Source organism: Fistularia commersonii, chromosome 1 (assembly GCF_037954325.1).
Source record: "Fistularia commersonii isolate RoL2024-O1a breed Wild chromosome 1, RoL_Fcom_v1.0, whole genome shotgun sequence".
Classification (NCBI taxonomy): Eukaryota; Metazoa; Chordata; class Actinopteri; order Syngnathiformes; family Fistulariidae; genus Fistularia; species Fistularia commersonii.
In genome coordinates this window covers 16,484,309-16,509,184 of record NC_141284.1, presented here as the reverse complement: position 1 = coordinate 16,509,184, position 24,876 = coordinate 16,484,309, and the positions used below count along the sequence as shown (strand labels likewise).

At 43.0% G+C, this 24,876-nt stretch overlaps 1 protein-coding gene across 2 annotated transcripts in view; it reads right to left on the bottom strand.

Moving 5' to 3' along the window:
• LOC147237594 (protein jagged-2-like) overlaps window positions 1–24,313 on the bottom strand; it is a 57,400-nt gene extending 33,087 nt beyond the window's left edge. For both annotated transcript variants that reach the window (XM_086151646.1, XM_086151649.1), the window contains exons 1-5: window positions 24,033–24,313; window positions 22,794–23,093; window positions 12,303–12,357; window positions 4,856–5,110; window positions 1,298–1,358 (exon numbers count right to left, since the gene is read on the bottom strand). In XM_086151646.1, coding sequence (XP_086007772.1) covers window positions 1,298–1,358; window positions 4,856–5,110; window positions 12,303–12,357; window positions 22,794–23,093; window positions 24,033–24,104 — 743 coding nt within the window. In that variant the 5' untranslated portion in view covers window positions 24,105–24,313. The remainder of the gene's footprint in view (window positions 1–1,297; window positions 1,359–4,855; window positions 5,111–12,302; window positions 12,358–22,793; window positions 23,094–24,032) is intronic.
• Between the last annotated feature and the right edge of the window lie 563 nt (window positions 24,314–24,876).

Genomic DNA, 24,876 nt, shown 5'->3' with positions numbered 1-24,876 from the left:
AAAGACTTGATTTGTCTATTTTTTTTCAGTGGTTCCCAGCAATTCTTTCCTCATCAAACCTGCGGAGAATGTTCTGTCTTGGCTGGAAACTTCATGCATTGGGATTCTTTATTTGGGGTAAAATGGACCGGTTCTACCTCTGTCATCAAGATGACGAGGGTTTGACAAGAACCCCTGGTGTTCCTTTCACAAAGTGACCATCCAACCGGTTTGAATAGCGCTTTCCTGGCCTGAAAGCTGATCATCTAATTGATCGATTCGGTTTGTCCTCGACACGAGGACAAACAGCAGCTGGTGAGGAGGATGACGAAAATAAGCTGATCCTTGTGAGGCTAAAGGTTGCATGGTCAGTGTACCAATCAAACCAAACTGCACCTCATTGCCAAGAACATTTGATCAGTTGAGGTGGAAACTACAACCAGCCGCCCATCATCTTGGATCAGTCCGATATATGGTCGGTCAGTTAGGTGCAACCATAATGTGATGCCATGGCCGGATTCTGTTTATACTCATGTGCATTTCATATATCAGGGGAGTGTATTTTGTTTAAGCAGAATCTCATTGAGCGAATTTTTGTTTTTTAATCATCAGGATTTATTATCTGTCTTTTTTCCTGTTTGTTTTTTTTTTTTTTTTTTTTTTTAAATGATGCCATTCCCACGCCATCGCCTTATTGAAGTGGGAGCAAATTTTGAAACTTTGGCAAAGACCCCTGTCCCAGCTTCTCCGTGTACTGTTTACCCCGCCATCCCACCCACCCTGTGGGTGGAATCCACACTTCCTCACGGGCTGCTGCCAGTCAAAACAAGTCCTGGGGGCGGTGGTTTGGATGGTGGGGGGGGGAGGGGGGGTCGAGTGGATGATGTGGGCTTCAGATGCTGGGAGGAGTGGCACAGAGGGGGGGTAGATGGAGTGGGGGGAAATCAAGGGAGGAAGGGAGGAAACTTATAGCAAAAAAAAAAAAAAAAAAAAAAAGAAAACATCCCATGGTGTGTGGGCAGCCTTGCCGCCAGCTTTGGAACAGGAAGTAAAGACAATGGCCTCCTGGAGCTGAGCAAAGCTGACGGATAGAGGTGGAGAAACAAGAGAACTGGTGGTAGTGAGGGGGTTGGTATGTTATCAACACCCCCATCCTCCCGACCCTAATCACTGCAACCTGGCAGTGTTGCCGCTGTTTTCCTCATCAATTCCCAATCAAAACAAGGTCATATTTTATGAAGGGGCTCAAAGCTGCCACCCGGAGGAGAACCAACAAAACACACACAGGTTTAAAAAAAAAGGGGGGGGTGGGACTCACCTGCATTCTCCTGGTAAGCTGCACGAGCCATGCCTGACACTGCAGCCTTGTTTGCAGATGGCTTTGGAGGAAGAGGAGAAGGTGGTATTAATATTCACTAAACTTATAGCGGAAAAACAACAAAATCAAAAACCCTGAATGACTCAAGGCTGTCCTTAACTTCTTCTTAATAAAGGGACGATAAAGTTATTTGTACAGTAGAACCTCAGCTTACGAATGCCCCTAATTATGAACAAATCAGCCTACGAACAGAATTTTCGATCACATTTTAAGCCTTGGTGTATGAACACAAAAACAAACTCGCAGGCTTTTCATGTAGTGCGTGGTACTCTGCGTTGTTTACATCATTCATCGTGTTCTACTGTTATAATGTTTTTTTTGTTTTTTAGGAAGTCAGACATCATTCAGAATTCAGACATCATCAAGAGTGTTAATGCTAGTGGTGTTAAGAAGAAGTTGGGAATTTCAGTCAGTCTGAAGAAAGAAATAATAATTAAACGAACGTGACGGTGGTGATCGTGTTACAGATCTCGCCAAGCACTGAGAGACGGTTAAGTCAACCATCAGTACAATCCTAAAGGACAAATATGTGCAAAGACGGCTGATGTGGCTAAACTATGGGATAACTATGAAGCAAAGTGATTGTTAGTTTGAATTAGTGAAAGACAGCTTGCTGGAGATAGCGTTAGCAAGGGTCTCATATGCCAGAAGGCTTTACATTTGCATGCTATTTTTGCCCAGGAAACGCAAATTACAAGTGGTGACATGTAGAGAAAAAACAACAGAAACACAGCAATAATTAAGGTTAACTTCAATTCCATTTTGTATTTCTGCCAAGAAAATTAACCCATAAAAAAGTTTCAAAGGAGTGCTCTTTTCTTTTCTGGTGCTACGGATCAATGGGATTTACATTGATCTCAATAGGAAACATTGATTCGGTTCACGAACATTTCAGTCTTTGTCAAAAAAACATTACTATTTGGAAGCCGAGGTTCTATTGTACTATGTGATTAAAAGGCTTTGGTTACATTTTTGAAATTGCACTTTAGGAACAACTAGACAGTCAATCATTAAAATGTGCTAATGACAAAACATTATTTTAAGAATTGGTGAATATGGCCATTGAGTCTCATTCGAGAAACTACATTAAAAGATTTATAAAATTCAGAGAGAAAGTTCAGAGTTCTTTAGACATTTACAAAATATATTCAAGTATGAGTCTCTTGAATGACTTAAGGGCAAATCATTTAAAAACAAATTGAAGAAAATGAGAGGAGCTGGGGGAAGCTCCTCAATGTTTTTATGGTCTTTATATTCTTGTGTTGTTTTTTTCATATCTGACAATTACAGTGAAATGTAATCTGTTTAAACCTAAATCTTATTGTATCAGTGTTCCACTTTTGTATTTTTATATCTTAATGTCTTATCCTCTGACCAACTGTAATCAGTTTTGAAGCTGCTTTGCCAATGGGCCTCACTGACAGAAACTAAATTTGTTTACAGACGATCTTCTGATGTTCTTAATCAAGACTGAAAGAAATCTGATGTTCCACTGTTTTCAAAAATTAAATCTGAATATCCACTGATTTCATGGCATAGATATTGTCCATCTAACCATTTCCTCTATATCCTCTTCTCTATAATAATATAAGTATTATATTATATACATATGTATACAGAGGGGAGTCTTGAATGAACCATCTGACTGATTTTGGACTGTGGGAAAAAGACTGAGAACCTGGGGAGAATCAGGCAGAACATGGAGACCCCAAGTGAACATTTGATTTAAACTTAAAAGCAAAACAATGTCATCTTGAGTCAGGTCCCAGTGATCTTTGAGCCAAAATGGCAGGATGCTGAGGATTCAGATGATTCATTTAAATATGCATCCATTAATTTTGTATATATTGCTATTTAATCAACAGATTTTTGTCAATAAGTTAGGCCACATTTTTTCGAAGAAATACAAAAAACCTTATAGGTAGGTTTTTTGTGTTATTGCCTTCTTCCAAGAACAGCTTATTATTTTTCCATATATTATGTTCTTCGGTTTTATATATTCATTTTTCTTCCACTGACGGCTGGATGGCAAGCGCCAGGGGGGCCAGGTTTGCATCCATGAAGGCCTGCCCATGGCCAGCCGGGCACAGCACAGGCCAAAAAGACAATGCAAGCCCTTTCCATGGCTTCACCATCCATAAGAGGATGTGTTTTACCACTGGACTTCTGTGCTCCTCACAGACTGTCCACCACGTTCAAGGGGTGTAAACATGTGACCTTGGCACCAGGACATACCGGTCCGTAATTCGATGATTCACTTTATGGTCGTATCATCGGATTTGCAGTTGCATGTCCTGGACACGCAGGTGACAGTTGTCAACCGATCACCACTTGGTGGTGGGAATTTGCTGAAGGATGAGCAAAATGCCACTCAGGCACGACAGTCCCAAGCAGGTTGTGAGGGTCTGATGGAAAGGTCTGGCAGAATCCGGTGTCAGAAGGAGCCTCAAGTACAACCTCCGGCAGAACTTTGAACAGGAACTCGGACAGGTGGGGGACACTGAGTCAAAGTGGGCCATATTATATACCTCCATTGTTGAAGCATCAGACTGGGGATGTGTAACTCTAGAATTGGCAGTGAGGGATGCTGTCAAACTGAAGAGGGAGTCCTTGAGTTCCTCAAGACTCTGGATGTTGTGGGGCTCTCTTGGCAACATTGTGATGCACCTGTAGGTGGTGGAACAAGACTCTCCATTCCCCCCTAAGGAAGGGGGAAATGGAGAGTCATTCTCTCCATTCCAGTGGGATTACATGCCATCCTGGTAATGTAATTTGGGGGATCTTGGAGAGAACGATCCATTGGATAGCTGAAACGCAGATACAGGACAAGCATTGTGGTTTTTGTCCTGGTCATGGAACGGCAGACCAGCACTACATCCCAGAGGGTGCACGGGTGATCGTCCAAGTATTTCTAAATGTGCTCTGTAGACTTGGAAAAGGTATTTGAGCGTAACCCTTGGGGTGTCCTATGTAAGGTGCTCCAGGAGCATGGAGCACCCTCTTATACAGGTCATTTGGTTCCTGTATGACCTATGACGAAGCTTGGTCCACATTTCTGGCAGTAAGTTGGATTAGTTTCAAGAGGGGGTAGAGCCATCAATGCTCTTCAAGGCATTTATTGGCAAAAAATTCTAGGCACAGCCAGGGTTATCTGTTATGGGCTGAAGTGGAAGGGCACAGGAGTGACCTTGAGTGACACAGCAACCATTGAGGCTAAAGCTCCAGCTCTTAAGCCTGCACTGATTGCCAGTAATTTGTGCTAGCTCTGAGCACCAGGCAATCTGCGGCAGGTGTGCGCTCTCCAAGTGCATGCCTGCCATGCATCCAACCCTAACAGGATGTATTTCCAATTTTTACTTAAATTTGTTTTAAATTCAGTACTTGTGTCTGACCTGCTGCGACCTCCTTACCATTACGTCCTGATTTTTTTTTTTTCCTGTTGATCTATAGTTTGTTTTTTTAACATACCCCAGTTCCCCTTCCCACCCGCCTCTTCACCTGTCCTGCAGTCGGGCCCCATCCAGCCTTCCATGCAGCCCCGGTCCCCCAAATGGTCGCACACGTAGTGTCCAAAATAGTCGTCACGGGGGCGGCACACTTTGTTGCACTTGCTGCCGTAGTAGTGCTCATCACAGCGCACGCGGATGGAGTACTTTAGGCTGGCCGCAGTGCTGCGGGACTCCACCACCTTCCTCTCCTCACCGGGGTTGATCATCCCTCGGTGGATGCTGCGCTCGATCAGTAGCTCCTCGTCTGAATGCGGGACAGTAAAGCAAGGGATACAAAAAATGACGGGAAAAAAAAAAAAGTTGATTCTGTTATTACTGAACGTTAATTCTGGTATATTTTGTACTCGTATTATCAAAATCCCTGTTTGTTAACCTGGTTTACCATTGCAGATAACAGTAAACAGTGGATTTACTTTAACAATGATACTGAAATCAACATTAAATAACCTAAGATATCTGGAAATACAGTGCCGTGTAGCTCAAAGTAACATCCACAAATCTTTACTGAGCATCAGGCTCCAGGGCCTTTTTTTTTTTTTTTTTGCTGGACAAACATCAAACAGCAGCAGCAGAAATTCTCAATGACATTCCGAGACACTGGTCAGATTCCTGTGACGTGCTTTTGACCAAAACAACCTGGTGTTTAGCAAGATTAGACCACTGCACCAGCATCCCACTGAGAATGAGCGGGAGGGGTGGAGGAGTGGGATAGGAAGGTAAAACAAGCGCAAACAGAGGGTGTAGAGGGTCTGCGAGGGCTTGATAACCAGTCCGAGTTTTCTTGCAGTCCTCCCACCATGCAGGAAATCCAGCCCCCGCTCCTCCGGAGCCAGGGCGGAAATAATAAGAGACGCGGAGCAGACGAGGAAGGGCGATATATGAAAGCGTCCTTTAGCTCATTCTCAAGGAACTCCAGTGTTGTGACCAAGAAGGAATTTTTGTTGTTGTTGCTGTCATCATTTCTTTGTACTTTTTTTCCCTGTTCTGTCCTCCTGCTGGGAACATAGATGAATCCCTGGCTCCAGAATCCTTTACAAAAAACAGCATCTAAAAAGTCATTCATAAAATGCAAAGAAGACAAATGCATCTTAAATAAGTTATATATTTTTCACTAATTACAATATTTGTGATTCTTTTCATTCCTTAAATAAGACCACTGTATTTTCGTTTAGAGTTGCTTTGAAACCATTCATGTTTGCACAACACAGAAAGTATAAATGTAAAAAAAAGTTCATAAACATTAAGAAAATAAAGTATTCAAATTCTTTTGACTTGTCATGACTTTATAATATTTTCAGAAATTAAAGGGACTTTTTATTCAAAAACTTCTGCCGACCAATTTTCCATGAGGGAACTTTTAGAGGATAATTACTTTGATCAACTGTAAAAAGATATAACAATGGTGAATTTGGCTGAATGAAGGTTAAAAGCCTCCTGCTACAAAACTCTAATGTCAGGAAAGCTACGTTTGATGCTGCTCCACAAGGTTCATGGTTTTATTCAGACTGGGTTCTCTTTATATTGGTTCTCCATGTTCTCACCTGCCTGTCTGCGTTCTCTCTGGGATCTCTATCCTGTTCCCACTGCCCAAACACATTCTGCATCTTTATTGAGGACTAAATTGTCCACAGGTGTGAATGGGACGATAGACGTCTCTACGTGTGGCCCTGTGATTGGTTGGTAACTCATCCTGGTTTAACCAAGTTCAACCAGTTGTGATTGGCTTCAGCTCCAAATGATCTTTTGACCAGGTTATGCAGAATAGAGAATGAATGAATGGGCTAGCTTATTAAGTTTGTGATTATTGTAGGATTGGCGATGTATATTCCCTGGCAAAAACTGCACAGCCATTCGCTGTCAGCTAGTTAGCAAACCACGTTCACCTCAGATTGGAATCACAGCACATCCAAAACTCCAGATCAGTTCATGGTGATCGGGTTACTCAGATAGTTAAGTCTGACATTAGCATTAACATAGTAGTGTCATGTCCACTGTGGACATCAGTTTTCCCACCATTCCCAACTCAGCGCGATGCATTTCCTTGGGTTTAATTTTCATTTTGACTTATCTTAATAATCTAAAAATAAGATTATGTGCATTACTGGAAAAAAGAAAAACACAAAGCGTTTTTGTCAAACTTCAAATGTTGGAAAAAAAACAATCATTAATGTATTTTTGTAATCACATTGAACCCACTATTTGTAAAGAACCCACCATTACCCATCTCTTCTAGATAGAGCCTGTCAAAAGCCAGCATGTAATTAATCTGATTATTGAAAGGCATTTGAAAAGGGGGGTTCAATATCAAAAAATAACAGGCTAAGGTTCCCTAACCAACGCTGGGCTTTAAGAGACTTTGTATGCAGCGTCCCCCAACGCCGGTTTGCAACCATGGCATCAAGTGACACTAGAACATGGAATTTTGTATCCTTTAGAACACTAGACCCCCATAAGATTCCTAAAAGATGCTATATATATTTGGGGATCATGGGACTGTGGGAACAATGGAACCTGGAATCTGATCTCATTGAAACTTGGGGAACACTGGATTTTTGACCAAATTCTCAAGAGCTTCCATCTAGGGAACACCGGCCCCTGGATACACTGGAGTCTGGGAAAAATTAATTCAAAGACTGAGAAAAGAATTGAGAAAAATTGGAACGCTTGGAATTTTGGACCCAAAGTCATGTTCCAACAAGGCTCCATAAAAATCCGGGGAACACCGTTGTGCCTCGCCCCTCTGATGCCTCATGACAATTACTTTATTATATACGGTAAAATGAATTTCTAAAATCTTGATGACAAAACACATTTTTTTATCATTTTTAAAACCCTCGGTAAAACTACTTCCAGAACTTCAAAGTCACTTCTGAAGTTTGTAAAATCTAATTTTCTATCTGTCCTGGTTTCCAAGCCTTGGCTGCCACCCTGCCACACATCTCTCTCTCTCTCTCTCTCTCACACACACTCACACACACACCAACTGAATACAAACCCGCTCACGGCTGTTCGTCTCTAGAAATTACATACGAAAATACACACCAATCACTGGATCTCTACTCTGTGAGGAGACACACCAGGAAAGGCCGTTGTTACCGGGGAGAGCAACGGCCAGGGCCATTTAACCCCCCCCCCCCAATTCCCTCTCGTGGGCGCTTTCAACGAGTTGGTTCCAAGCAGCTGATTATATTCGGGACAAACGTGATCATCTGTATTTTACACCTTCCATCCAGTTTTGTTTTTCGGAGGGCGCCGGTTAGTGTCAGACAACAATCGGCGCGTATCTTGACCATTTCGATAAAGAAGCTGTCATATTCTCACGTTGACCTGTTTACCAGCGGGGGCTGTCTGTAACCAAGGTGATGTTGTGATCCTTGTTCTGTGCCAGGGGGTAGAATGTATCTGTCCCCCGCATCTTTTTTGAAATAGTGGAAATATGTTTCAGGGCAATTTAAAGTCCGGCAACAAAATGACTGATGAAAAGAAGGGGTATTTTTGTATATTGTATTTATGTGTTCATGTGTGTGTCTATGGGGGCGGGGGGGGGACACACTCCAGACAGCTGTTGCGTGTCGGTGGGCCAATGGAACATCATGTGACGGGCTCTGGGCCGCAGGTCAGAGACGCCACAGGGATAGATAGAAGAAGAATATTTGTCCAGGCTGTTTGCGCAGCAGGAAGCCCCCCGCCTCTATGAAAACACAACCGGACACAAAAAGCCTAGGCAGAGAAAGTAAAGAAGCTGCTCTTACCTTGGAATCGGGTGATAATTTTGCCACTTTACCCACCCCCAGTCCTGTGCAAGGACACAAAGGGGGGTGGGGTTCAAAAGCCAACATACCTGCGGACTTCCTCCAGATCTTGACCCAGTGCTCACGGGTGACGGAGGGGTTTGCCTAAGGTTCAGGGAACAGTGCTTGCTGCATTCCAAGTAGCTAAAGAGTGAAAGTGCTGCGGTGGTAAATGTAAAATGAGCCCCTGTATCCTTCAGGTGAAGTAAGAGAGCACAATAACAAATCCTGGATTCATTCATTTCATTCCCCATCCAAGCTGAGTCAAGACTTGAGTCGCTGTGTTTGAGTTGAGTTGGTCCAAGTTTCGGTCCCCTCTTCAGACCTCAGAGCACCACTATCAACTGCAGCAAAAATAAAAGTATTTATCCAATATCAAGTCTGGGATCTGATGTTGTTCAGATTTATCGGGCACCAAGTGGGAAAACAGTAGAATGGTCCAACATTCCTGGGTCTGATATGCCCCACTTCTCCAAATTTGGTCTTTTTGGATTTAATGCCAGAGTCCACTCTTCATGGGGGCCAGTGATCCAAGGTTCGAATGTTCTCAGCATCCAGTATTCTTAGGATTCAATCTTCTCAGGGTCCGAAGTTCCCAGGGACCAGTGATCCCAGTTTCTAATGTTCCCAAGGACCAATTATCCCAGATTTGAATGTTCTCAGGGTCCAGTAATCCAACAGTCTCATTCCAAGTTCTCATGATACCAGGAGCCAGTGTTCTCATATTCAAATATTCTCAGGGTCCAATTATCCAAGGCTGAAATCTTCCAAAGGTCCAATGATCCAAGGTTACAAACAGTCTAACGTTCCAACATTCTCAAGGTGGACTCTTCTTAGGGTCGAATGATCCACTTCAGGGCAAATAGTTCTGATGTTCTCAGGGCTGCTCTCTGACTCCCTTCTTCTGTGATTGTAGTTCTGTGAGCCAGTTACTACCGCTGAAACCACCCACAGCAAACAAGCTAATACTGACCATCAAGCAGCAACTCCGTACCAGAGCAGCATCTGCACCTGCCTTCCTCCCACCTCTTACTGCAGGATCAGTTAATGTTAACCAGGGTTCAGGATGGGTCAAGGAATTTGGACCAATGGGTTTGTGCAAAAGTTTAACCAAAACAGAAGCTCTACCTTTACGCGAAAATAAAACCTTTCATCTTGTTGTCAGAGTTCATCTTGAAGAAGCTTGCAATGTCAGAGCATTCAAATGTCCTGCTGAGTTACCTGGTCATGGCTTGAGGTCACGGCTAACCAAATTTGGGTGAACAGCTTCAAAAAAAAAAAAAAACACTCTCATCGACAAACTTTGGTTACTATCATCAAAAGAATTTTTTTTTGGGGTGAAAACCCCACATTTCTGAAACCATAACAAAAAATTATGTTTCGTCTTGATGTTGCTTCCTCATTTGAGCAAATCAATGACACACATGAATATTCTGTTAGACAATACTTCCCAACAAATGCACACAAGTAGGAACTTGTGTGCATTTTTAGAAAAAAATATAAAAAATTTCTGACAATTATTAGCCTCTTTTTGGAAAGCCAAACCTTTTTAACCAAAATTGTCGGCAGATTTAACCTTTGAGCAAAACACTTGGCTCCTCAATCCCTTCACTCGGACAAAGAAAAGTTTATCACTAAAACTCAGTTATGTAATCATGTAAAGACTGAATCATTGCGTCATCAGAGGTGATTTTCTAACGGCCCAGAAATGCAGGCCGCCTCTTCAACCACCTGGTGAGCAGTGAATCACCAAACTCTTCAATCTGAGTCTGAGCCAGCTATCAACTATCAATCTCTTCCTGCTGATTTAAATATTGTTTGTCCAGTTTTTTCATCCCTAGTTCATTTCCTGTCTGTGTTTGATATCCAGGGACGTCTAACCAATAGTAAGGTTTTTGTGATTTTTTTTTCTTTGTATTCTATTATTCTGTTTGCTCTTTGACAATTCTCAGGTAAGTCCTTGTTCATTTCACAGTAATTTCTATTCATTTATCTATTTATTTTTTATATTTTTTGTCAATTTTGATAAATGATTGTTTTCAGTTAATGCTGCAAAATGGTTTAACTTTCATTTAATCGTGATGTAATTTCATGTAATTTTCAAGTAGGTTTTGTTGTTCATTTTCAGGCACTCTCAAGGAAGTCATTTTCCAGGTCATTTGGTGAACAATTTCGGTATTTGTTTGCTTATTTTCTGGTACTTTCCAGTACTGTCTTGCTAATTTTAAGAAACTGAATTACTAATGATATTCCTTGCTGTGCAAAATAGTGAACACATGCAGATACGCACACACACACACACACACACACACACACATAAAAGGAAATCAACCTGACAAAATTCTAAAAAACAACCCAGAATAAACTTCCTGTTAAGCAGAGAAAGGAAGGCTTTTCCTTGCGATGTGATATTTTTAGCACAGTCCGTCTACGTTCAACAAGCATCTAGAGTTACAACCGGGGGGATTTGGGGGGGGGGAGGGGGGGGGGGGGCGTCTGGACCCCCGCTTGCCTGTCACCGCCTCCCACCCACCCCAACCCAGGCCTGGATGCCGGCCTGCCGCCTGATAATGAAGTGGCAGTAGCTGGACAGCTGGCGAGATGCTAATTAGGAGGCGAACATCCCAGGCAACAGTGGGGGGAGGGGCGGCACGAAAAGACGTCCGCAGTGTGTAATTAATGGCTTAACAAGGCAAAGCTTAATATAGGGAGCGCTGAAAAAAGGCCCCCCTCCTCCCACCAGGAGAGGGTGAGAGAATGGGAAGGTCCCGTGACCTGTCAATCACCAGGACAGAACATAAGATTCAGGCATAATGTGAAATTTTTTAATTTTTTTTTTTTTTTTTTCGTTTTGTTATACTGCTGCTAATATTTTAGAAGTACTTCTATCAGCTGGAACGTCGGCTTTGATCGGTTCCATTCGGAATAACATTTCTGAGGGTTCTTTGATCATCATTGAAAAAAATTCTCGCAATTTTAAGGCGAGTTACAAGAAAAACGGAGAGAAGGAAGTCGAAATGATAAAGCAAGAGCATTAAATGAGAATCAAAAAAGGAAGAAATAAACAAGCAAAGAAAAAAATATAGACTGGGAAAAAAAGTAGAACACCTCAGGCATCGAAAGTCTCATATTATCAGGAATGAAATCAGTTTATCCTGCCGACACGGTCACGGGGACTGAGCCGAACCCAACTGACATTGGGTAGAGGATGGGTCAGCTATAAGTTATCCAGGCAATCGCTCTCTTCTTCACAATTACAGACAATTTTGAGTCATCAATGAGACACTAGGGAGAACCGAGGCAGGACAAAATGGAGACGATTCAAAATTTTGAACAGAATAGAAAACTCGAGTTAGGTGGTAACAACGATCTTTGACCTCTGAACTCAGAAGCCGTACAGAAGTTACAGAACCGCCATTTTCATCGTTCATCTTCTTTCATAACCTAGGAGGGCACAAAACGAACCTGGGGAATCCTGACAGAGAAAACCGAGCCTATCGGAACCAGGAACCTTCCTGCTGCAAGGTCACAGTGTGTTCTGAGGACGCACTTCAGTCAAAATCAAGAGAAACCCAGTCGTGAAGGCAAACATGACATTCTTGAGAAGAGACGGAGGTTTGAAGGTCAGAGAAGAAATAGCCTTACCGCTGTGAGTGTCGTTGTCTTTGTCCCACGCATCCACTATCACTGTGAACGCTCGCTGAAACACAAGGGGGTACAGAGGTTATCACAGTGCAAGCTAATACACACACACACACACACACACAAACACACACACAGCAGCCAGACTGAAACTCTGATAGAGACGTTGACTCTCACATGATGCGGAGTTCACACAGAAACTCTGATACGCGCAGCTCGTACACAAACACACTTTGAAACACACGTCAATTCTGCCTCAGGACGCGGTGAGGTAATAACAAGGTCATGACAAAGTCATGTCCTTCATTAAACCGAAATTCACGAAAGATCCTCATCAATAACTGCTGTATTTTCAACCAAAAGTAAATGGCTGACTGTAAATGGGGTTTGTGCTTGTGTGTGAGTGTAACGTAAAATTAACAAAAAAGTAAAATCCCGATCCAAAAATGCGAAAAACAGGGTACTGATATAAAAAGTCAGATAAATCAATTCTGAGTGTAAAAACGGTCTTACTTAATAAATCAGAATCTTTTGAAACCCCAAACCTGGGATATTCTAAATCGAGAAGAAACGAACCAATGAGTGGCAAGAAAATGTCTGCTAACTCCGCCCCTGCTACTCCCCCACATGCTCTAGATTGGTTCAGGTGCAAGGCAATTTTTCCTTTTTTTTTTCTCGCGGACTGCAAACAAACGGAGACGGCATAGGGTCGGGCCAGCAGCTGCGAGTTCCCATGACCCCGGCAAGGCTCAGGAGGGTGTTACAAGCACAAACATTAAACGGGGGGGGGGGGGGTTGACTTGACAGGTTCACTAACAGAACATTGATCTGAATGTTGAAGGGGGGGGTCAGCCGTGTTTCACAGGAATCAGCTCGTCAGGTTTGAGATGGCGTTCAAAAAAAAAAAAACATAATTTCCATTTCGGCCGAAATAATACCGCTATAAGAAGTTGAATTTCAAATAAATGTACTTCAATTTAATTGGGTTACGATCTAACAATCAAAGGAAAGTAAAATAAAAGAATGACCTGCAGCTCTGTAGAGAAATTGAAAAACATAACCCTAAACATGTGCAATAAATAACATTATCTTGTCTGGTTTCCAAATCAAAAATTTGTTTTTAAAAGAAATTAGCAGAAAACCAGCTGCCGTTCCGACATAACGGGTAGCTCAGGATACTCCGTCCCTACAGCGCCGCCCCTGTGTTGCGGAGGCCACATCATATTGCTTCACGGCTCTGTGATGGAATCTTCAAGTTCCAGACGCAGCTCGACTCATCGCTGCGACCCCGTGATGCCCCCCCTCCGACCTCGACCCCCCCGACGGGGGTCTTAGCAGTCCGAGCATCGACCACAGCCGTCGGCCTCGTCTCCGTCGGTGAGGAAGGAGGAAACGTTGCTGATTTATGGGCTGTAAACACTGTCTGGGGTTGAAAATAAGATGTTATCCTAATCAATCACCCCCTCAAATCAAGTCTAAATGCCACAGCCCCCGGCCCTTGGACAGATGGCCCAGTCCGTGCGTGTGCGTGTGCGTGTGTGTCCTTGAAGGACAGGAGGATCACGATGTCGCATCCCTGCCATCTGCATGCGATATGACCTTTCTGTGCGGTGAGGGAGAGGGACACTTGACACCCCCACCCCGCCCAACTGACAGCAGTCAGGGGGATTTAGGTTTGAATCAGGCAGACAGGAAGTGGCTGCCCCGTCTCCACCTTCACTTGTTTCGATGAACGATCCGGGACTCGGAGAAATGTTACGTCGATATGGACAAGCGGGTCATTTTGAACAAAGGGACATTCAGGCATCAATAAACGAAGCTGATATAATAGTTAAATCATTTGTACTTTTTAAAAAGTTTCTTTTCCTGATTTTGTTTTGGGGATTTGCTGGTTATTTTCTTTTGATTTGAAGTGAAATCGATCAGGGAACCTTCAGGTTTTTGTTCCGCATCTATAAGATAATTTCTGCTCACATTTTTATTTTCTGATTTTCTCAAATGGTTTTCGTAAAAATGACCTCTGTGTTGTTGGTATCGATAATGAGGTACTTTTTATTTCCAAACCTCCCTTTTGTAGTCTTTCCTCAAATTTGCAGGGGATTTTCTTCTGAATTTGAACCAATTTGGTCAAAATTGTCTCATTTGAGCTCAATTGTTATAGGGAATTTTCACAAAGATTTCACGGATTCGTTTTGTTTTTAATTTCGAAAAAAAAAAAAAAAGTTAATATTCCGGGAACTTTATGATCGTTTCTACGGATTTCAAGGCAGAATCTTTTTGAAATATTCAGCTATTTCTTCCTTATCATAAGGAAAGAAAATGAGCCGCCGCTTAACTTCTAGCTGCTTGTAGCCGATCCAGCGAGGCGGGAAACGGCTGAAAGCCAATTAACAAGTTTCCTGCGACCTGCGACGAAGAGGAGACGAGCAGCTGTGGCGTCACACCTGTTCGCATGAATAAAACATGTTACACCCCCTCCAGCTGAAACGCCACTAATTTAGCACGTTATTATCAGAACGACGCCCCCTCCCTCCCTCCTCGGATCCCCCTCCGCCCCCTGCAGGCACCTCCTTCAGACGCACCCAATCAAAAGATGGAATCGGGACTCAGAAGTGACCCACTTCGCTCCTTTCCCGACGACCCGGTGAAAATCTATTTCCGTCGCTGGGAGTTCTTTAGTCGACTTTTCAAGCTCCTAGAATGGGAATGCTCGGTGTGGAAGCGGGGTTGGGGGGGGGGCGGGGGGGGGGGGGGGGTGGTCTGCCTTAAATCAATTAGTGCACATTACAGTTCTACTCCCTGAGGGTAAATCACTGATTGTGCTGGAAGCTGAATGAAGAGGATCAGTTTAATCTGAGAATGTAATCTGCAACACACAAAGGATCAGCGGGAGACTCCAGCTCAACTCGGTCTTGGAAATTCTGGAGCACTTTCAAGGGAAAACACCAAGATTTAAAAGATGTCGGGTGTTGTCCGAACAGTAGGCATATCCGCTAAAAATTTCAGTCTAAAAAAGTAGAAGCGATATAAATTAAACGCCCAAATTTCCAATAAATCCAAGCAAACCGAAATAAAACGAATGGTCCTCGTGTCGTGTTCAGACACGGAACATTGACAACAAGCAGTGAGCAGCGTTCTGATGACTTATTCCTCCTTTCTGACAATCCCGTGTGAAAAACGTAAAGGAGGCGTGTCCTCTCCAGTGAATCTCGGGGGTTCCTGCTTTTTGTTATAAAACAGGGAGTTCTAACCCGTTCCAGTTCTCACAGAATGTTGCAACAAGTCCGTCGGCATAATACGACTGAACTTTTTTTTTTTTTGCAAGCTCGTCATCGAGCGGCCTGTAATCAACCGCCGCCGGGACTCCCAGCGTGACACAAACCACAGGACGTGCCAACCGCCTGCAGGGTCAAGGCGCTGGGAGGAGGAAGAGGAGGAGGAGGAGGAGGAGGAGGAAGAGGAGAAAGAGGAGCCGTGGACTTTCCACAGATTCCCACGGGACGTTAAATTTACATCTTTTTCTGATGTTAAATCAACATCGTTTGGATGAAGTGATGGTTTGCTGGAGGACAAGGAGGAGGAGGGAGCACAAAATAGTGGTTTGGACTCTTTTACCAGGGATTCGACGAGAACGACAAACAGGATGTCGACAAAAGAAAAAAAAAAATCAATAAAAGAAAAAGATGTGAAGAAAGAAAGAAGAGTGAAAGATGAAGGAAGACTTAGATTTTTCCTTTACATATATTTGTGTATTTATAAATATTTCATTTTATGTATCTCATCCTCCTTTACTTTATGACGTCAGCGCGACACCTTCCCTCCACTGACAGTCTCAGCTTAGTTCTTGCGGTTAAATCTCATCATCATTTTAGGGGATTTGTGGTTTTGTTGTTATTGTGATGGGCTGGCATTGCCTTTTTCACTCACTGAGCGAAAGGCGAGGTTTAACCTGGGCAGGTCAGCTGTCAATCATCCAGCTGTTCACTCTCTCATTCACCCCGACAGGCAATGTAAAGTATTCAGTTAACCTTCTGAGTGTTTTTAGACTGTGGGAAGAAGACGGAGAACCTGGCGAGAATCTAAGCTTGAGAGCACACTGAGAGAACCCTTCAGAACCAAGAATCACTTGTGACCGAATTACTATCACTTTATTCGCCTCGGAATGTGATCCGTCCAGGCGTTCGATCCCCTGGAAACCCAATAATTCATGCAAGGATCTGGACAGAACCTGCAGGAACATTGTGGAACTTTCACGATCATCAGGCTGAACTGGCGGTCATGTGACCGACATATATTTCTATATGAAATCCCCCCCCCCGATAAAAAATAAATAGAATAAATAAATAAATAAATAAATAGATAGATAAATAAATCACCTGGTCCTGATTTAGAGTTTTTGAGAATCCAAACAGATAATAAAAATAAAGTGTTCCCCATCAGTTAAGAGTAAAAGCAAGCCAACAGAGGCTGTTCCTAGTTGTCCCCCCATCTTCCCTTGACCCCTTTCACTCCCTTACTTAAAATCAAATATCACCAATTTAATACCCCTGACACCAATCTGAAAATTATAAGAAAAAGACAGAAGTGTTTTTATTTCTTAAATCTATTACACTTAATTAAATTAGTTGATTTATCAAATTGCGGCTGCAGGCAACCCAAATTAACCATTCTATTACATGTGTATATGTTCTGTGTCTTCTGTTTTTTACTTATGAAGCGTCTTTGAGTGCCACGAAAAGCACTATACAAATCTCATGTATTATCATTATTATTATTATTATTGTTATTATTATTATGTTATTGATGTCTCTTATTTTGAAAGCCTGAAGCAAGCACCCACTGAGCACCTATTTCAAACTCTGGTTCTGGATCAGGTCACATGACCAGGGAGCTGCTAAAGTGTGGGAAAGAGCAGGCAGTGAGCAGATCAGCTGACTGGAGGTGCACACTGGACACACACACACACACACACACACACACACACACATACACACACAAATGATGCACAACATATACTCAATTGACACTCGGCGGGAGTAGAACCGATGCCCAACTGACACAGATCACACACAGAGAAAGAAACACAACACACCACAACAAACGTAAAGAACGGGAACACAACAGTCGTCTAACACACACAACACTCAAAATAGATACGAAGCAAACTGACAGTACACACACACCAGTCACACAAAACCAGACAATGGACACATAGGTTAAAAACGAGTGACTGAATAACACAAATTTTCGATTCCCGCTGAGTTTTTTTACATCATCATTTCTTCTCATTTTTCCACAGATTTTATTTTGTACTTTCCTGCCGGTCCCCATACAACTTCCTCCGGTGATCCAGTCATTTCTTGCAGACTGTCTCTGTCACGTCCTGCTGGTTTTTACTTGATTTCCTCAACTGAGATTTAATTTCTTCTGGATTATCTCCGTGATTCCTTGCGCTTTTTTTTGTCAGTCATTTCTTGCATGTTCTACAAGAGACGCTCAGAGGAACACAAACTTCTATCGAACTGAAGGGATCTTTTTTTTTTTCTATTATTGGTTCGAGTATCTTGACTCCCACTTCGTCTAACTTCCTCTTTGAAAAAGCCCTTTGTTTATTCATCAAGTTGAAGATTCAAGAGTCAAAGTGTTTCAAAGAGTTTATTGTCACGTGTACAGTCAGGAAACATGTTTCCCTGAAATTCTTCCTTTGCTGGCCACAGTGAAGCCAGTTGAAGGAACGACGCTTATTTTAAGAGACTGAACCATTAAGGTAAAACCCTTTAAAAGGTAAAAAAAAATTGCTTAAAGGCACGAGTTCAATCCAATTCACTTTTTTTCGTTGCTGCTAAATTCTGCTGTTTATTTTATTATTATTATTTTGGCTGTAGTCAGTCCTGGTTCAAGATGTTTCCTGAACCTGCTTCCCAAAGTGTGCGGTCGGACCTCCTCCTAAAATTCCACAGGTAGTTGTTTGTTCGCCGCCACGAACAACAAGCCTGGTTCCTTCCTGAAGGAGGGGGGCTGCAAATGACTCAAGCCCCTTTCAGCCAGGGAGAAGCAGCTCCTCGGATTATTATTGTTATTAGTTCTGTATTCATTTCTTTCCTGATTTTTTTGGCATTCCTGTCTGGCATTGGTTGCAGCAACATACCACTGTTTTTATTTCATTCTTTTTATTCATATTGGTCATTTACGGCTAGTTTTTCTACATATATTTTTACAGAATTTTAAACATCTTGATCACAAGATCCAAATTTCAAGACTTCTCTCTGCTTTGCTGTACACCTTTCTTGCTGCTGTTCTGGTGGGTTTCATCTCATTTCTTATCTTTCAGATTTTCATTATATTTGATAATATTTCATGCTGATGGTGATTTTTTTTTGTGGAAATTCCTGCTGTTTTTAACCAGATAATTCCTTACTTGTATCCAGGTCATTTTAATGCCTTTTTTTTTAGAATTTTCTTTTTTCCTCTTGAATTTCTTGCTGATTTATTTTTTCAGTCATCAAGGTATTTTGTAGAGTTATTTTTAAGACTTTCTGCTAATCTAATTTATTGAATTTTTTGATTCTCAGGTTCATGTGCTCCTCTTACCAGGTGGTAACATTTTCTCAATTAAAATGAATTCAAAGAAAAAAAAAAAATCATCATTTATGAAAAAAAAAAAAAAAAAATCACACAGATATTGCCAAACATAAGATTCAAGTTGACCCATAACATAATAATTATATTTTTATTGGGGTTCTTTAAGGGTCATGACCTCTGCATTGGATTTCAATTGTTCCTAAATTTCAAATCTGGTTACCAGTGCATCTCCCAACTGGCTGAAATGCCATCTTCATCCCAAACTGTTGGAGGGGTGGGGGGGGGACAGGGTCACACTGAAAATACCCCCCCAGGACATGACAGGGGGTGTGTTTGTTTTCGCTTCACTCTCATTCAGAGGAAGAGGAAAACTAAGACGATGAAGAAGGAGGGGATAAAAGAAGGAGAGGAAGAAGAGGACGAAGAAGAATAAGGAGGGGAAGAGTCTTTGGCCTAAAAATATTCCTCCCTCGTGACAGAAAATCTCAGAGGGACAAGCAGGCGGAGCTTTTTATTTTGAAAGGGTAGCCACTTCCTCCCCCCCCGTCCCTTTCATGGAAAAGATGCCAGCGACCCAAACAGCCGGAGGGCCGTGACTGACGGAGGACAATGGAGGGTTTTTTACTGAAGTCACTTCACAAGTGTCCCAGATACATACGTCAACACGGACGCAGTCAGACCCCACGGGCCCAATGCACGCCGCCCGTCGGACGATACGCGTCGTCTGGGACCCGGCCCCCGGAAGAAAGAGACTCGGGAGTAGAATCAGAGTGTCTATGATCTTTTTTTTTTTTTCAAGCTTTTTTTTAGAGGATTTTTGTCTGATGGATTTTCTGGACGATCTCTGGGAAATTGAATTGATTTGAATATTTTATGGGTGTTTTTTCTATGGGTTGTTCTGTCCTCAGGAGATTTATTGCTGATCATTTTTAGTACATCTCAGGGGGATTTCTTGCTGGTTTTAGCATGCAAGGTATTTCTGTTTTTGTTTGTTGTTTTTTGGTGCTTTTATTGTGAAACATTCTTTGTGCTGGTTTTTAGATTTGTCGCAGATTATAAAGTGAAGCACTTAGTCTTTTCCTGTACAGTTTTTAGCAATTTATTGAATTTCTGACATAGTTTCTTACTGTAGTTAAGCTCTTTTATTGCAGATTAACTGTTTTTATATACTTTGAAAGGGTCACTGCCAATTTTGCAGTGATCCTTGATGTTTGGAGATCAGTCTCATTTCTACTTGATACTTTGATACAATTTTAAATTCAGCTCTCAAAATTCAAGAGTAAGGCTTTTAACTTGATTTTCTTCATATGATTTCTGGCTGATTTTTTAGGTGTTTTCACAACATTTTAACCAATCTAATTCCTGATGGGTGCAGAGGTAGGTCAACACACACACATGCAACCTCACAAAACACCAAACAAGGAAGCCCAACGTGAGATGTGATGACACCCTTTAAAGGCCTCTGACTGCTTCGCCCTTGACAGCCTTTCTGGAGTAGCTAACACCCTCAGTCGCACACAAACAATCCCACTCTCTGGAGAATAGTGGAAAATACTAACCCCACACACGCCTGGCCAGACAATAATGACCCGGTGACGGAGGGAGCGTGAACTCGACCCGCCATCTTCCTCCGCCGCGACTCGTTAGTGACACCGATACCCACCACCCGCCTCGCACACATTGCTGTGGAAACGCGATCTGCCTGCGGGGCCCCCGACTTACTACTTCGACTCCCCCACCCACCCACCCACCCGCTGACAGCTGACCACGGTGGGTGATGAATGGCGAGGTCACGTCGTCGTACAATGCGAGTCTCCGAGGTTTTTATCTAAGCCTTAAAAGAGTCTGGCTATTTCTAATGAAACCTCCCTCTTCAAAAAAGTAATTTTTCATTTTTAGATTTACAGTATATATTTTTTTTTTTTATTCTTACTTTGTGAAGATTGTCTTCGGCTAATTTAAGCAAATTTCAGTCATTTCCTACTATTTTCTGTTCCACCCTTATCATTTTAGGAGATTTATTTTGCAATTTAACATTTTTAGTTTCATATAGTGTTTTTTTTTTTTAAATTGATCATTATTTATTTATTCTAAGTCTGCACAGACTTCTGGGAGATCTATCATTTCCTGTTTAATTTTTAGATTAATTTCAACTATTGTAGATTTGAGTTTTTTTTTTCAATATCATTTGTCAATTTTCCACACAATCTTTTTGTTAATATATTAAAATGATCATTTTAGTTTTTTTTTTCTAAAATACCCCTGTTGATTTTGGAGGGAACTTCATGTTGCTGTAAATGAGGCATCATTTACCTCAATTTTTACCTCATTGACAATCATTTGTCAATTTTTCACACAACTTATTTGTTAATATTTTAAAAGAATCATTTTTGTTTTTTCTAAAATCCCCCTGTTGATTATGGAGGGAACTTCATGTTGCTTTAAATGAGGTATCTTATTGACAAATGATCAGCATATATTTGGTAACGAAGTATATCAATACCCTCACAGAAAAATATGGTTTATGTACCAAAAGTACTTGCTTTGCAAAAAGTTTTTGTGATGCTGACAGATGTCACAACCTTGGTTCTACTGAATGTCAACCTCTCTTCAACTCTGACGTGCAGCCGTGGACAACAAACTCAACACTATATGTAAGCAACAAACTGATTGGATCCTTAACATGCAAAATCATCCATCAATAACTTTTCACATACTGATACGGGTCGGTGGAAGAACGAAAAAGTAATGTGGCTCAGCTTCTAGGACAAACCTCCTGACCAGGAGTGACAGTCTAACACTCAGATTAACAAACCGAGTCAGATATAAGATTCGACCAAAATCGGGAAGAGAACAGAGGGCCAACGACAGGAAGTGAGAGAACATCATAGAGACTGGGCGGTGACATCACCTCCATCACCTTCTCTCATCCTGACCTGTTGACTTTTGGCCCAAATTATGCCCATGCTCCCAGACTAAAGTAGAATTTCTGTGAAGATTCCTAGGGGAAAATTTGATGTAATCTGGGATAAGATTTTAATCTGCCTTTGGAAAAGAGTGGCGCCATAAAATAACAACTGCCAACAACCACCATAACTACTTAAATTAACCGTCTGGTTCTGATCGGATTCCCAAAATAAGAAACATTAATCACCAGTAATCTGGAAAAACTATTTCTCAAGGTCAGATTACTGCGGGTTTTTTGTCTCCCGTTCAAATATTTTCAGCTAATTTCTGAGTTAACTTAATGCCAATTCTCTGTCTTTTTTTTAGATTTTTCTTCTATAGGTTAGTCCATACAAACTGAAATGTCCATTCTCATTACTTTCTAAGTCATTTTCTACATTTCAAGTATTTTTTCTTTAATTTTCCAATTTACGACATTGATTAACAATTTTGGAACTCTGTTGATGGGAAATGATTTGAACAGAAAGTCAAAGTTGAGACACTTTGTTCTCCACTCTTGGTCGGGAATATAATCTGAAAATCCTACTTTTCCACGAGGTTGCCGGGGTTTGGATGAGATCCACGACACGTACATGCACGATTTCAAGCGTGCATGCGTTTGAGTACGCGGAACCGACCCTCCACCGGAAAAAGGTGGACGTTCAGTGGCTTTGCACATTCACCCACTTCCGGCGAGCACCTTCAGAGTCCACGCGAGACCCGCGCCACGGGAAGCGCGACTTCGCGCTTGTACGAACTTGCGCAAAACACCGCCTCCTCACAGCAAAAATCCACCTGCGGTTCTACGAGATCGCGTCTTGCGCAAACACGCACACACACACACACACACACACAAAATAAGAGGCACGGACGTGACCCGCACATCAAGTCTCACTGGAAACATTTTCTCTCTTTTATTTTAAATAAGATAAAATAAAAAAATGAATAAAAAAAAACTCCACTTACCGGCCAGGCGAAATTGAAGGGGATGCTGATCCTCCCGTCCCGCTGTCCGTTCCGGAAGTCGAAACTATTCCCACCGATAACCTGGGTCGTTTCCGAGCCGTAAGTGCACGGCTTGGTGGTCATCACCTCAGTCTGGTATTCCTTCAAGCACACACGCACGTAAGTGTCGCACTCGTCGGCGCCGCAATGGCCCTCCGCCGCGCTGCGCGCCGCGTCGCAGCAGTCGCCGTTGAGCAGCTGGCCCCGGGGGTTCTCCACGGACAGCAGCTGCAGCTCGAAGTACCCGGTGGACCGAGACACCTGGAGAGGGAAGGAGGGAGGGCCGAAATGAGGCGTTACGCTTCATAAAAAGCTGGAAATCTGCGAGAAATCGGGGGTTGGGGGAGGGGAGGGGACACGCGTGGCGTGTCTGGTGTGGGATTTTAAAAGGTATATGATTTTTTTTTTTTAATAGTGAGAATAGTGTATCAATGTGGAACCCCTTCTATAGAAAAACGGCATCCAACTGAGGGGGCCCAGTTCAGGGAGTCGCAATTGGGGGGCCACGATTGTAGAGGAACCGGATGTCCATCAATGAGGAAGGATGCGGCGGAAAATAATCGACAAACTTCATTATCGCAAGCATCTAGAGACGGGCTTCCGGGCTACATGCTGGAAGGTCAACGAGTCACCGAGAAACCGGAAGGCGACAGAATGCGATTTTTGTCTTCAGTTTTGAGGGCACGGAGATTTAGAACCGGACTAAAGCGTCGCTGTGGCCCCGAGGTTTTTCTGAGTGGAGAAAAAAAAAATACACAGAACATTTTGTGACCAATTTACTTGCAAAAAAGTAATCGTCACTCTTTATCAGACAAAAAAAAGGATGTGACTTAGCTGCAGAAAAGGAACCCAAAGAATCCAGGTAAAAAAGTACATGCGTCTCGAACCAGCAGCCAGAGCTGGGCCCGCTCCCTGGGGCCGGGTTATTTCGGCTTGGCGACAAAAATGTCCAGCTCACACTGGCATTCGCTTTTTCTCAAGTTAAAAAGATGCTAATCTAATTTCCGCCCCTCCACCCCCTCCCCTGAAGGGCAGCGCTGCCTTCTGAGATTCTCCGCATCACATGATTCCGGACGAACAAGCAACTCAATTAAAGCCCGGAATTCAATCCTCTTTCCAAAAAAAAAAAAGGATAAAAAAAAGGTAACCCGCAGGAGATTACATTAGAAGTGAGGAAAAAAAAAAGTCAAAAGTTCTCACCTCGATCCGCAGCGTCAGGAGGAAGAGACACACGAACGGGACGCGCCGCACTTTCACCGGATAGTTCCACATGTCTCCGGCCTCTCGGTGTCGGTGACCATCAGGGACCGGATCGACCCAAACACCAACGAAAACGTCCCCGATAGTCGGTTCAAAAAAGAGAGACAAAGAGAGAAAGTAGCCCGTATCCCGGCACTACGAATGCACGAGTCGTGCGCGCCGCCGCTGATGCACTGACAGGATCCACAGAGAAAAAGGCGCGCACCGCTCCGCCGCTAGACGCACTGAAGACCGGAGTGGAGACACCACGCTCCGTTTCTGCTGCCCGCAGCCCGGACCCGGGCGGGTCCCACCGACGAGTGGCGTCTCGGCGGACCAATAGGACCGCGCCTGCGTGGAGCGGCTCCGAGGCAGGAGCCAATCGTAGCGGAGATGGGCGGGAGGAGGCGGGACTGACGGCTAGAGGGTGGATGTCCCGCCGCACGCTAACGATAATTGGAGCTTTCAATGGGTTATCTGATGCAGGTTTGTTTGTTTGTTGGTGTGTTTTAATGGAAAAGATGCTACAAATGCATTTTCTATTGGATAAATATAAACGTATTTCCATGAAATGAGGGGAGCGGAGTAGCGGGAAGAGTTCGGGATCAAAAGCCGTGGGAGCGTCGTGTCTGTGGAGGCACCTGAGCGGCTGCTGCCGGAGGAAATACGGGCGTGGGCGCCCTCTAGCGGCCATGAGGGAACGGCAGCCCCCCCCAGCCTCCTCCCTGCATTATCAATCACTGTCACAGTTTTGATTTAACAGAGTTGATATTTTAACATTTCCATGCATTTTTGGTGGTTATTC